Source organism: Muntiacus reevesi, chromosome 6, assembly GCF_963930625.1.
Source record: "Muntiacus reevesi chromosome 6, mMunRee1.1, whole genome shotgun sequence".
In the NCBI taxonomy this organism is placed as follows: domain Eukaryota; kingdom Metazoa; phylum Chordata; class Mammalia; order Artiodactyla; family Cervidae; genus Muntiacus; species Muntiacus reevesi.
Genome location: NC_089254.1, coordinates 11,810,443 through 11,822,818, shown reverse-complemented (window position 1 = coordinate 11,822,818; position 12,376 = coordinate 11,810,443). Strand labels below are relative to the sequence as shown.

General features: G+C 36.0%; 1 protein-coding gene and 1 non-coding gene across 8 annotated transcripts in view; one reads left to right on the top strand and one right to left on the bottom strand.

Annotated features, from left to right (window-relative positions):
- PPP1R9A (protein phosphatase 1 regulatory subunit 9A) overlaps window positions 1-12,376 on the bottom strand; it is a 326,505-nt gene that overhangs the window by 124,132 nt on the left and 189,997 nt on the right. For all 7 annotated transcript variants that reach the window (XM_065939108.1, XM_065939106.1, XM_065939112.1 and 4 more), the window contains exon 5: window positions 1,166-1,270. In XM_065939108.1, the coding sequence (XP_065795180.1) occupies window positions 1,166-1,270 (105 nt within the window). The remainder of the gene's footprint in view (window positions 1-1,165; window positions 1,271-12,376) is intronic.
- Window positions 8,422-8,493, top strand: TRNAC-GCA (transfer RNA cysteine (anticodon GCA)). The gene has a single exon. It is a non-coding gene; the product is annotated as a tRNA-Cys (tRNA).

The window sequence follows — 12,376 nt, the reverse complement described above, 5'->3', positions numbered from 1 at the left end:
TTAGGTTAACATTTCCTACATCATTAAAGGATGTTTTCCAATTGAAAAAGTCTAAATTATAAAACATAAACCCATGCTTGTGCAACATAAAATATGCTGTAATAAAACCCTAATGTTACTCTCTTTATAGCAATATTAACTCATCAATATTTTCAGAATATTTGACAGTTTCATTTTGAAGATAATACTAAAATACATTCATAATTATACACAGTAAATAATGTCCCCTTACATGCTTCTTTATAGGATTTATGGAAAAGTATAAGGCATAAGCAATACTACATTAAAAAATAAGCAGGTGGTGCTAGGGGTAAAGAACCTGCCTGCCAACGCAGGAGATGTAAGAGATGCAGGTTCAATCCCCTGGTCGGGAAGATCCCCTGAAGAAGGAAATGGCACCCCACTCCAGTATTCTTGCCTGGAGAATCCCATGAACAGAGGAGCCCGGTGGGCTACAGTCCCTGGGGTTGCAGAGTTGGACACGACTGAAGCAATTAAGCATGTGACCAAAATTAAAATTTATTAAAACCCTGACTTTAGTTGGCACAGAACTACTTTATTTGTTTTCCAAACTATAAATTTTAGGACGTCAGGGTTGGATAGAAATTTAAGGTTCAAAATAATGTATAGTCTGTCCTTATATTAAGTTGGAAAAGTTGTAGTTTATCAAAGATTAGTCTTGCCATTATTTAAAACAAGAAAGAGATTTTAAAATGCATTTATCAACCTTAAATCATTCCGCTTACTTGTCTTAAGTAACACGTATCACTGGATATATGTATAATTTTAATTTACTGCATAACTGATTTTATTGAAGGGATCTGGAGCCTAAATTCATATTTACTGAGATATCCTATCTTCCTAGAAATTATTGCTGTATTAGCGATGAAACACACTGACATAGCTCAGCAATTAACCATACTGATACTGTATATTTCATATCTTCATGTCTTTCTAGAATTTGGTCAATATAACTTTTAGTCTTAAATTATGTTACATGAACTAATCACAATAAAGAAGGAAAAATTTTTAAATAAAGACAAGTTTTTAGTATTTAGATAAAATTCTTGTGGTAATTATGTATATTTATAGGTATAATTAGAGAGAAAACTAAAATTCAACAAAATATCAGTTAATCAAATTGTATATATCTCAAGCCACATACCTGACATTGCCCTTGGTGTTTCTTAGAACTGTTGCAGCAAAATTCTGTGTGACACCCACCAAGCTGATTCCATCCACTTCCACAATCTGGTCATTGACTTGTATTCTTTGGGAAAAGGGAAAAAATTACCCACAATTAGTTTCACTGATAATATATTCCCACTCACAATAAATGAGATGACAAAATATTTGATTTTTAAGATACTCTTACTGATTCAAAATTTGTCTCCAAGCCCCAGATCTTTGTCAAAGGTTTTTATCTATTTGTGAGCTCAAACCATTTCATTAAAAAAATTTCATGAACCCTAGAAATGAAAAAGTCCTTTGAAATCTTGACCAGTGAGTTTTTGTGTTTCTTGGATTACTTAACTTGTTCCTCAGGTTGCAGAACTGAAGCTACAAGTTCTCTGTGCTGTAGTAACTGAGAGAAGCCATGATCTCACTATGTGAGTACAAAGTATGTTCCTAACTTAGAAAGGTCTTAATAAATTGAATTATAAAGCTTCTGAAATTAAAGTGATAATCTAATTGGTTCATAGAGAATAGTAGTCACTTTCATAAATTTTATTTTCTAGTATATAATGAGAGTTTCAACATACTAGACATATAAGAAAAAAAATCCTTCTTGGAGATTCTGTTAGAAGCTCAGAAGTCTTTTCATATGAGACCAAGTTCATGTAATAAAAGCAAAAAAGTAAGTCTTTGGATGAATCAGTTCAGTTCAGTTGCTCAGTTGTGTCTGACTCTTTGTGACCCCATGTCCTGCAGCACGCCAGGCTTCCTTGTCCATCACCAGCTCTCGGAGTTTACTCAAACTCATATCCACTGAGTCGGTGATGCCATCCTACCATCTCATCCTCTGTCGTCCCCTTCCCCTCCTGCCTTCAGTCTTTCTCAGCATCAGGGTCTTTTCAAATGAATCAGTTCTTTGCATCAGGTGGCCAAAGTACTGGAGTTTCAGCTTCAACATCTGTCCTTCCAATGAACACCCAGGACTGATCTCCTTTAGGATGGAGTGGTTGGATTTCCTTGCAGTCCAAGGGACTCTCAAGAGTCTTCTCCAACACCACAGTTCAAAAGCATCAGTTCTTCTGTGCTCAGCTTTCTTTATAATCCAACTCTCACATCCATACATGACCACTGGAAAAACCATAGTTTTGACCAGATGGACCTTTGTTGGCAAAGTAATGTCTCTGCTTTTTAATATGTTGTCTAGGTTTGTCAAAACTTATCTTACAAGGAACAGTTCAGTTCAGTTCAGTCGCTCAGTCATGTCCGACTCTCTGCGACCCCATGAATCTCAGCACGCCAGGCTTCCCTGTCCATCACCAACTCCCGGAGTTCACTCAAACTCATGTCCATCGAGTTGGTGATGCCATCCAGCCATCTCATCCTCTGTCGTCCTCTTCTCCTCCTGCCCCCGATCCCTCCCAACATCAGGGTCTTTTCCAATGGGTCAACTCTTCACATGAGGTGGCCAAAGTACTGGAGTTTCAGCTTCAACATCAGTCCTTCCAAGATGAATAACACTAATTTAATAATTTTGGTTTAAAGTAACATTGGAAAAGACCGCGATGCTGGGAAAGATTGAAGGCAACAGGAGAAAAGGGCAGCAGAGGATAAGATGGTTAGATAGCATCTCAATGAACATGAGTTTGAGCAACTGGAAGACAGTGGAAGACAGTCTGGTGTTCTACAGCCCATGGGGTCACAAACAGTCGGACACAATTTAGCAACTGAATAACAACAACAAAGTTTTCTCCATGATTTTATAAAGGTGTGGCTTGATATTTTCATAAGAAGACCAGTTAATCTGAACTTCCTAAAATTCTGAGACACTGATCAGATACATTAATAATATTTTTACATAAAGTTTAAAAAGGAAAAACATATAAAAGTATGTCTAACTAAACTGAATCATAATACTAACAAACTTTTATATCAATAGTAATTATGTTTTATAGAGTGCCAGCTTAAAACATGATTTCCAAGATTCTTAGTTATTTCTAAAATCTTGGTCATGATGCTTTTAAAATACACAACTCTCCTTGTGTTAAAGACTGTGCTTATTGTGGCACATTAAGAAGATGTAAAAATAGTAGACTGGCTATATTATAGTATAGTATAGTATAGTGGCTGCAGAAAATGCTATTTGCTGGTCTGCAAAATTGTTTGTGTATGACAGGTGATCATTACCAACTTCCAAGCTACCAGTGAGGGTTGTTACTAGAAGTCAGTTAACTAGGCAACAAGTTAAATTTTAAATAGTTAAATAATTAAGACTATGGTAACAACAACAATGAAAGAAAAAATAAAATCGTGTAAATAAGGTAATGGAATGAATTTTTGTTTTTTTAAAAAAAAGAACAGCAGGCTAGGTCAAATGTATCAGCCTGTTTTAGCATATGAAAGAACATGATGATGATCAAAACTTGAATGTGTATAGCAAGTTGATGAAGGTTTAAAGAAGTACTTTTTATTTGCCTTGCTTTATACCATCTGGAGCCAAAAAGACACTATAAAATGTGCTGCATTTTGACAAAACTCTCTCAGTTTTAAAGAACTATTCAAAAGATAATTTAAACAGAGTGTAATCTTCTACTATTAGAGTTACACAGGATGAGTCAATTCCTTTTTCTATGATAGACCTTCATGTATTTGAAAAATGCTTTAATGCTCCTCCACTAGAGGTAAAGGATGAGAAGGACACTGGAGAGACTGAAATCATGAGAGAGTTAAGAAGTCATGGGCAATCTGTACAAAGTTTGAAATGATAACACCACAAAATTATGAATGAAAGTTCCTTTAACATCACAATAGTACATGTTTTAGATTTTGGCCATTTGAATAGGTGTCCGGTAGTATTTCTCACTGTTTTAATTTGCAATAATTCACAGATTGGAAGAAAACCTTTATATATCATATATCTTACATAGGGCTGGTATCTAGACTATTATAAAGAATAATTGCAACCCAATAATAAAATGACAATCCAACTTAAAAGTAAGTCAGACATAGAAAGAAAAATACCATATGTTTCCAAAATATATTTCCAAAATATGCAAGCAGCTCATATAACTCAACGCCAGGAAAACAGACAACCCAATCAGAAAGCAGACATTTAAGTTAAGCAGACATTTTTCCAAAGAAGACACATAGATGGCTAACAAACACACGAAAAGATGCTTGACATCGCTCATTATTAGAGAAATACAAATGAAAATTACAATGAGGTATCACCTCACACCGGTCAGAATGGCCCTCATCAAAAAGTCTACAAACAGTAAATGCTGGAGAGGATGTGGAACAATGGGAAGGCAAGAGCACTGTTGGTGGGAATGTAAATTGATACAGCCTCTATGGAGGACGGTATGGAGACTCCTTAAAAAACTAGGAATAAAACCACTATACAACCCAGCAATCCCACTCCTATGCATATACCCTGAGGAAACCAAGATTGAAAAACACACATGTATCCCATTGTTCACTGCAGCACTACTGACAATAGCTAGAACGTGGAAGTAACCCAGATATCCATTAGATGAATGGATAGAGAAGTGGTACATATACACAGTGGAATATTACTCAGCCGTAAAATGAAATGCATTGAGTCAGTTCTAATGAAGTGGATGAACCTAGAACCTATCATTCTAAGTGAGGTAAGTTGCCGGGAGCCGGCACACGAGATCCCACCCATGACAAGGTCATGGGGAGAAAACCTGACGGGCAAGGCGGATCAGGTTTTCAGGGATTCCGAAAAGCTGCCCCAAAGCTGCCCCCGGCGCTCACCTTAAAGATGATATCTGTTTTTCTGATGCTTGCTTCAACAGACTACTCCCTAATTTCTGTAACATAGGCAGAAGGCCTTCCCAGATTTCTTTCCAAATAAGAATCAATTTAGACCTTTATAAATTTTTTGGGTGATGGTATTTTATGAGATTATTTAGGGTGAAAGGAGTGTTTTAATTTAAGCTCCTTTGCTAGTAGTTTGTTAGCCAAATGCATTTATGCCCTTGGTACTAATATGCATGATTGCTTATAATATTTTAATCATAAAATAGCATAAAGAACCTGATTATATAAAAGCCCTAATAGACATAGAGCATTTTTGAGGAGTGAAGGAGTCCTATTAGAAAATATAAGAAAAAATTATTCTAAAGATTGTTATTGGGTTGACGTTTGCTTGCTGTGTTTTGCTTGCTGTGTTTTTGCTTTATTTATTTATTTTTTCCAGTGGGTTTTGTCATACACTGATATGAATCAGCCATTAGTTACACGTATTCCCCATCCCGATCCCACCTCCCACCTCCCTTTCCACCCGATTCCTCTGGGTCTTCCCAGCGCACCAGGCCCGAGCACTTGACTCATGCATCCCGCCTGGGCTGGTGATCTGTTTCACCATAGATAATATACATGTTGTCCTTTCGAAACATCCCACCCTCACCTTCTCCCACAGAGTTCAAAAGTCTGTTCTGTACTTCTGTGTTTTTGCTTTTAATGTGCTAAGGTTGTGTTATAGAAACCAATGTTAATATAGTCAAAGATCTAGAGAAATAAGAACTTAGCCCTAGTGTGGTAACAATGAGATGGTTGTTAATTGTCAGCCAGGAGTGCTAGGCAGAAGCTGCCTCACCAAAGTCGCAGAGTCAATGTGGAGTAAACTTCTTAGATAAACGCAACTGACAACTTCTGCAGAAGGATTAATTTTTGTATTAACAAGGTTATACTTCTACTCTGTACTGTTGCCCTATGAGACTGCTACCTTTCAGTTAAGGTCACCATAGAAACAGAAAATAGGTTTACATTCACCTGACTTGCATAAGATGTTAATAGGCCCCCAGGTCAGAAGATAATGTACAAGACCCTCATAAACAAAGAAGTATGCAGAAAACACCCTGGTTTCGTGAAGGACAAGATGACATAATGTTAAACTATCTTTCCCTTAAAAATGTACTAACTTAGGGTATAAAAGCTATGGTAAAAAATAAAGCATTTCCAGACTCTGCCAGACCCTGCAAACACCCCCGTCTGGTCATTCACTCTCTCTCTCTCTCTCTCTCTCTCTCTCTCTCTCGCAGACTTGGCCCTATCAAGGCTAGTCTCACGTGTCTTCTCTCTCTCTCGCTGATGCCGTTCATCCTGAGGGTACCCCCTGGATCCTGCCGAGGCTGGACCCCGGCAGTAAGTCAGAAAGAGAAAGACAAATTTCGTATTCTTACACATATATATGGAATCTACCAAAATGGCACTGAACAATTTATTTACAGGGTAGCAGTGGAGAAACAGACATAGAGAATAGACTTATGCACGTGGGGACAGGGGAGGAGAGGGTGAGATGTATGGAAAGAGTACCATGGAAACTTACATTACCATCTGTAAAATAGACAGCCAATGGGAATTTGCTGTATGGCTCAGGAAACTCAAACAGGGGCTCTGTATCAACAGACAGGTATGATGGGGAGGGAGATGGGAGGGAGGTTCAAAAGGGAGGGGATATGTGTATTTTTATGGCTGATTCATGTTGAGGTTTCACAGAAAATAACAAAATTCTGTAAAGCAATTATCCTTCAATTAATAAATTAAAATAGTGGAAAAAAATAAGAATCTGAGGGGCATTCTAAAAAAATATAAATACACAAGAAAGTAAGACATTAATGGGCAAAATGAAAGAACAAAATATGACTAGAAAGTTTACATCTAAAGTCAGAAATGAAAAACAGAATAAACATAGAAAACAGCATGTTCAGATCAAAGAAAAGAGAAATTCAATTTTTTTAATGATAAATTTTAGATAATCATAAGACACATGTGAAATAAATGAGTAAGTTCTACATGCACCAAGACTGGGATACAAATTTGGGAGTAATTTATATAGTCATTTTAGAAAATGACTTGAATACAAAAATGAGTTCAAGATGCTCCCCTTGGGAGAGAAGCATTCTTTCAGTGCAGTGTGAAAGTAGGAGGATCTATATTGAAGGAGAACCTGGAAAGTCTTTTTCCCTCTCCTTCTCTCTCTGTGTCTCACACACACATGAAAACATACACACAAACACACACACCAATAAAAACAAACAAACGAAAATCAAGGAAAGGGACATGGATCTCATTGAAATGAATGACTACAATGACCCTAAAAAGTAAGATAAGGCCTAAGAAATGTTACTTGGATGTCTCAAAAAGGAGGCAAATAATTTTAAAGCAATAAATTTGATAGAAGATTAAGGCTAGAAATCAAATACAGAATTTTACTGTGTTGTTTAAAGTTTCACTTTAATTCTGTCTATTATACCTGATCATTTTTTGTTATCAGAGTGGGGAAACAGAGGAGAAAGTTCACTACAGTTAAGAAGTCGAATCAGTGGCATGGACCACTTATCTGTAGAAATTAGCACTAAAAGAACAGATGATAACACAGTAGTAAAAAAGGCAACAGGAAAAAAGCACACTGAAAATAATTTCTAGAAAAAGAAAGAAATACAACCGTCCAGTAAGCAACTTAAAAACAAGAAAGTATCAAATTCCTCACAATTCTATAACACAATATTCAATCTCAGCGAGGGTGCAGCAGACTCTCTAAGGGCCTGCTGGGTGGTGCGGCGGTAAAGAAGCTGCCTGCCGATGCAGGAGACGCACGAGACGCGGGTTCAGTTCCTGGGTCTGGAGGGTCCCCTGGAGTAGGAAATGGCAACCCACTGCAGTATTCTCGCCTGGAGAATCCTGGAGGAGCCTGGCAGGCTACAGTCCATGGGGGTCACAAAGCGTCAAGACACGGCCAAGAGCACACACACATACACAGACTACTCTGACACTGCTGGGGAGCATGTACTGAACCAACTTTCTTAAAGGCAGGTTAGCAATGCATTTCTGCAACATTTAAGGTGCAATTCACTTTGACATAGTAATTCTGCTTCAAGGAAGTACTTTCGAAAAATAATCAAAGATATTCACAATGATTTTTACATAAAAAATGCTAACCTGATCAACTTCTTGAAATAATATACTAGTATAACGATATGTGGGCTTCCCTTGTGGCTCAGGTGGTAAAGAATCTGTCTGCAATGCAGAAGACTGGGATTCAATCCCTGGGTCAGGAAGATCCCCTGGAAAAAGAAATGGTAACCCACTCCAGTGTTCTTGTCTGGCGAATTTCATGGACAGAGAAGCCTGGTAGGCTACAGTCCATGGGGTCGCAAGAGTCGGACACAGTTTAGTGACTAAACAACAATATGTAAATGATTTACATATATAAGGACTTCCCTGGTGGCTCAGATGGTAAAGCGTCTACCTGCAATGCAGGAGACCCAGGTTCGATCCCTGGGTTGGGAAGATCCTCTGAGGAAGGAAATGGCAATCCATTCCAGTACTCTTGCCTGGAAAATCCCATGGACAGAGTTCATGGGGTCACAGTCCATGGGGTCACAAAGAATCAGACATGATTGAGCGACTTCACTTTCGCTTGCCTATATAATACCATGGCATAATATGTCTTTAAAGTCTGTTGTAGAAAAAGCATTTAATATGTGATATAACATAACATACTATTTGAGCACAGGCTCTGGAATAAGATATCTTAATAAGACAGCCTATTCACAGCTAGGCTCTTCCACTTACTTGCTATGACTACGGAAGAGGAGCCATTGCTTTCTTATATGTAAAACAGAAATAACAATAATTTCATGTATTTAATCAAGGCTATTAGTGAGATTAAAAAGGTACAAAATATAAAGAACACAGCACACTACCTGACATATAGTAAGCACTCAACAAATATTATTTTGAGGGATAAAATGTATGAATATGCATAAAGCTATATAGTCAATTGATCTTAATTCTTTAAGAAAGTAAACCTAGGCATATGCACAGAAAAAACTCTGGAAGGAAATTTACCAGCAAGATTTCAAGGGTGGTCAACTCTACATGGTGGGATTACATGAAATTTTTATTTTCTTCTTTATATTTTCTATACTTTCCAAATTTTTAACCATAAACATGTATTACATTTAAAACTTTAAAATGTTCTCTAAAATTAGCACATGCTTATTTGACAAGTGATGATGGCATTTTACAGTGACCGTAAAAATAGTCTAAAAAGTTTTACTCTAGACTGAAGCATTATAGTCACTTGTTCTTTATTAAAGATGCAAATGTGAATAACCATAAAATAACTAGACTAAAGGTTCTGGACTCAAGAACCTTTTATCCTGTTTATACCTGTTTATCCCTGGAAATACTGTCTACTGGAATGTGGAAGGTAGCTGGCCAGTTTGTTAAAATGTCCTGTGTATATTCATAACTTATAACCCAAAGCCAAAAAGACATTTTCTCAAAATGTAAAGGACTGGGTAACTCATACAAATGGTTTTGAGCTCTTGTTTTACAACAAATTTCACAATGCTTATCAAATATTATAAATTTAAGCATAAAATAAACAATATTTATTATTTATATTATAGCAATTCCTAATTTTATTAATTCATCAGTGTAGGCATCCTTATGTTCATGCACACCCAAGAAACTAAAATGAGAAAATACATCTGGAAAAAGCTCTAAATGGACAAAAAAAAAACCTGTCAACTTAGAATCCTATACACAGAGAAAATATATTTTAAAAAATCAAAGGTGAAACAAAGACTTATTCAAATATACAAAGCTGAAAGAATTCACCACCAGCAGACCTGGTGATAGAATGGTAAAAGACATCCGTCAGGCAGAAGAAGAGTAATGCTGAGTGAAAACACGTATCTCACAAAGGAGTAAAGAACACGGGGAACAGAAGACAGTGGAGCTATAAAGCATTCCATGCAACACAAAGAGTGGCAACAGATATTTGGCTGGATTTGCTCTCCAAATTCAGAGACCAGGATAAGAAAGAGACATCTTACAATTAAAATGCAGGTTTCTGATCCTACATAATTCTCCCTGCCTGCCTTAATACAGAGAGCATTAAGAAGATAAAGAGAGCTCCATATTATTTGATTATTATTTTCATTAAAAGGATATTAATTTAAAAAAATTTTTTTCTCATTTCAAAGTGATATTCATTAAAGAAAGGATCTAAAAATCTGATACACAATTAAAACAAGGAAATTAAAGCCACCTTTAAATTAGAAAAGAGGGAGAAAGGGAGGGAAGTCCCACAGCTATGCTATTTAATATGAAGGGCATTTCAATTTCCCTTGTTAGAGGTAAGTTGTATGGTGATTAATGTGGAGACAAACTCAAGAAACTATAAAAATGAGCAGAAGGAGGAGGAGAGGCAATAAATGATTGAACAGGGGTGAGAGGAATAAATAATACTAGTTACAAAAAAGGGCACCAGCTCAGGGTGACTGCAACCAAGGACTGACCCTACAACCCAGAAGGTCATGAACCAGCAGTGCATTTACCATGTAAGTGGTTACTATAGTAGGGAAAAGACTTTTGGCATCTGATAACCACTTTGCTTGAATTTTTTACCCTGAGAGAGGGCAACTGTTAGATGCAACTTTATAAAGTAGTAACTGATAATCTCTTTCAAATCTTGGCTCATAATTAAAAGAGCAAAAAAGAAGGGATGAGTCCTGGTGGTAAAAATTAATTGGACAGTTTCTCTGCATCAGGCCATCACAGAGTAGAAAGATTACAGATAACATACGTTTCCAAAATTTTTACAGAATAGCAGAGGAAATACCTGTTTATCCCTGGAAATACTGTCTACTGGAATGTGGAAGGTAGCTGGCCAGTTTGTTAAAAAGTCCTGTGTATATTCATAACATTATTGCAGCAAAAATTAACGTTAGTAACTTAATATTATTTTAATAAAAATTTAGAACAAACAAAGTGTAAATGGCTATCATGCCACTCAGCTAAATTACCAGTTACCCTCTAAATTACAAGGCACACTAAAAGAGAGAGAAAAGAACAGAAAAGGAAAATGTTAGGTCCCAAGAGTAAATGTCTTGAAAGCAACTGAAACACAGGTATTCACTTATTCAACAAATATTTACTGAGCATCTCCTACATTTCAGGTGTCATATGAAATGATACAACAGACGTGAAGACAAATTCAGAATGTTAAGATATCATATCAAATAGTAAGGGAGACCCAAAACTTTTAAACTATACTAGATACTCAGGGGATAAATATCCACGGTAAATGTTTAAAACTACTCAAAATGTGATTAGTTTCTGAGACATTAGGAAGGGGTAAAAACATCACAATAAAAAAGGCTTCTTGTATCAGGGGTGTTAAAGGGAAGAGGAGGGAGAAAAGAATTTTCTCTATATATCTGTTTATTTGACATACCTTGAAGGAAGTTGAACCAAATCTGAGATAACACTGACATAATTTTCTTAAGGAAGAGTTATTAAGAAACTAGAACGCTATAAGCTATAAAACTATAATACAGCAAGCTAGAGAGCCATAATACAGACTCAGTCTTTTAAAGCTAAAAGGAACATCTAACCTGGAACTTTTATTTGTCCACAACTGATGAGTTCTGAAAAGTAACTTTCCCCAGGCCACATGGTGATTATTTTAATTGCAGTTTAAACTATATATAAAGTATCACATATTCTATATAGGAAAATTAAATATTCCATATTTGCTGAAATAGAAACACAGACTAGAGCCATTCAACCCTTTGATGTATATTAATTCTAAATTTCTTGAGAGAGAGAAAGAGGAAAAAAGACAGAGAGAGAAAGGAGTGAGGTGGGAGAGAGATGAAAAGAATGGAAAACATATCCGCATGAGAATGGCATTATACTCATCAAACTGTTTTGTAAATCCTTAATACAATATATTTCTATATCAGTAAGTAAAAATAACTTTCTATATCAGTAAGCATACAATATATTTCTATATCAGTAAGTATACATGTATTGACTGGAGACAGCAGCCAAAATGTTCCTTTTATAATTTTTTTACACTGATAACTTTTAAATAGTAAATTTTAAATGCTATACAAATGAGTACACCTTTAATAGTGGAAATAAGTATAATAATTTAAAAAATGTGAACACTTCCATAGGTATAATAATGTGACCACTTATTTTCAAATATATATATACACATATGTGTGTATATATATATACAGGTCACATGATCCCAAAGAGTCTTCTCATTTCATTACCTTTAGTTGTCTTTTTTAATATATTCACTGAGGCATTTATTAAGTATCTATTTTAACAACAGCAGGATTATTGTACTAGGTAAATATTCATTTAG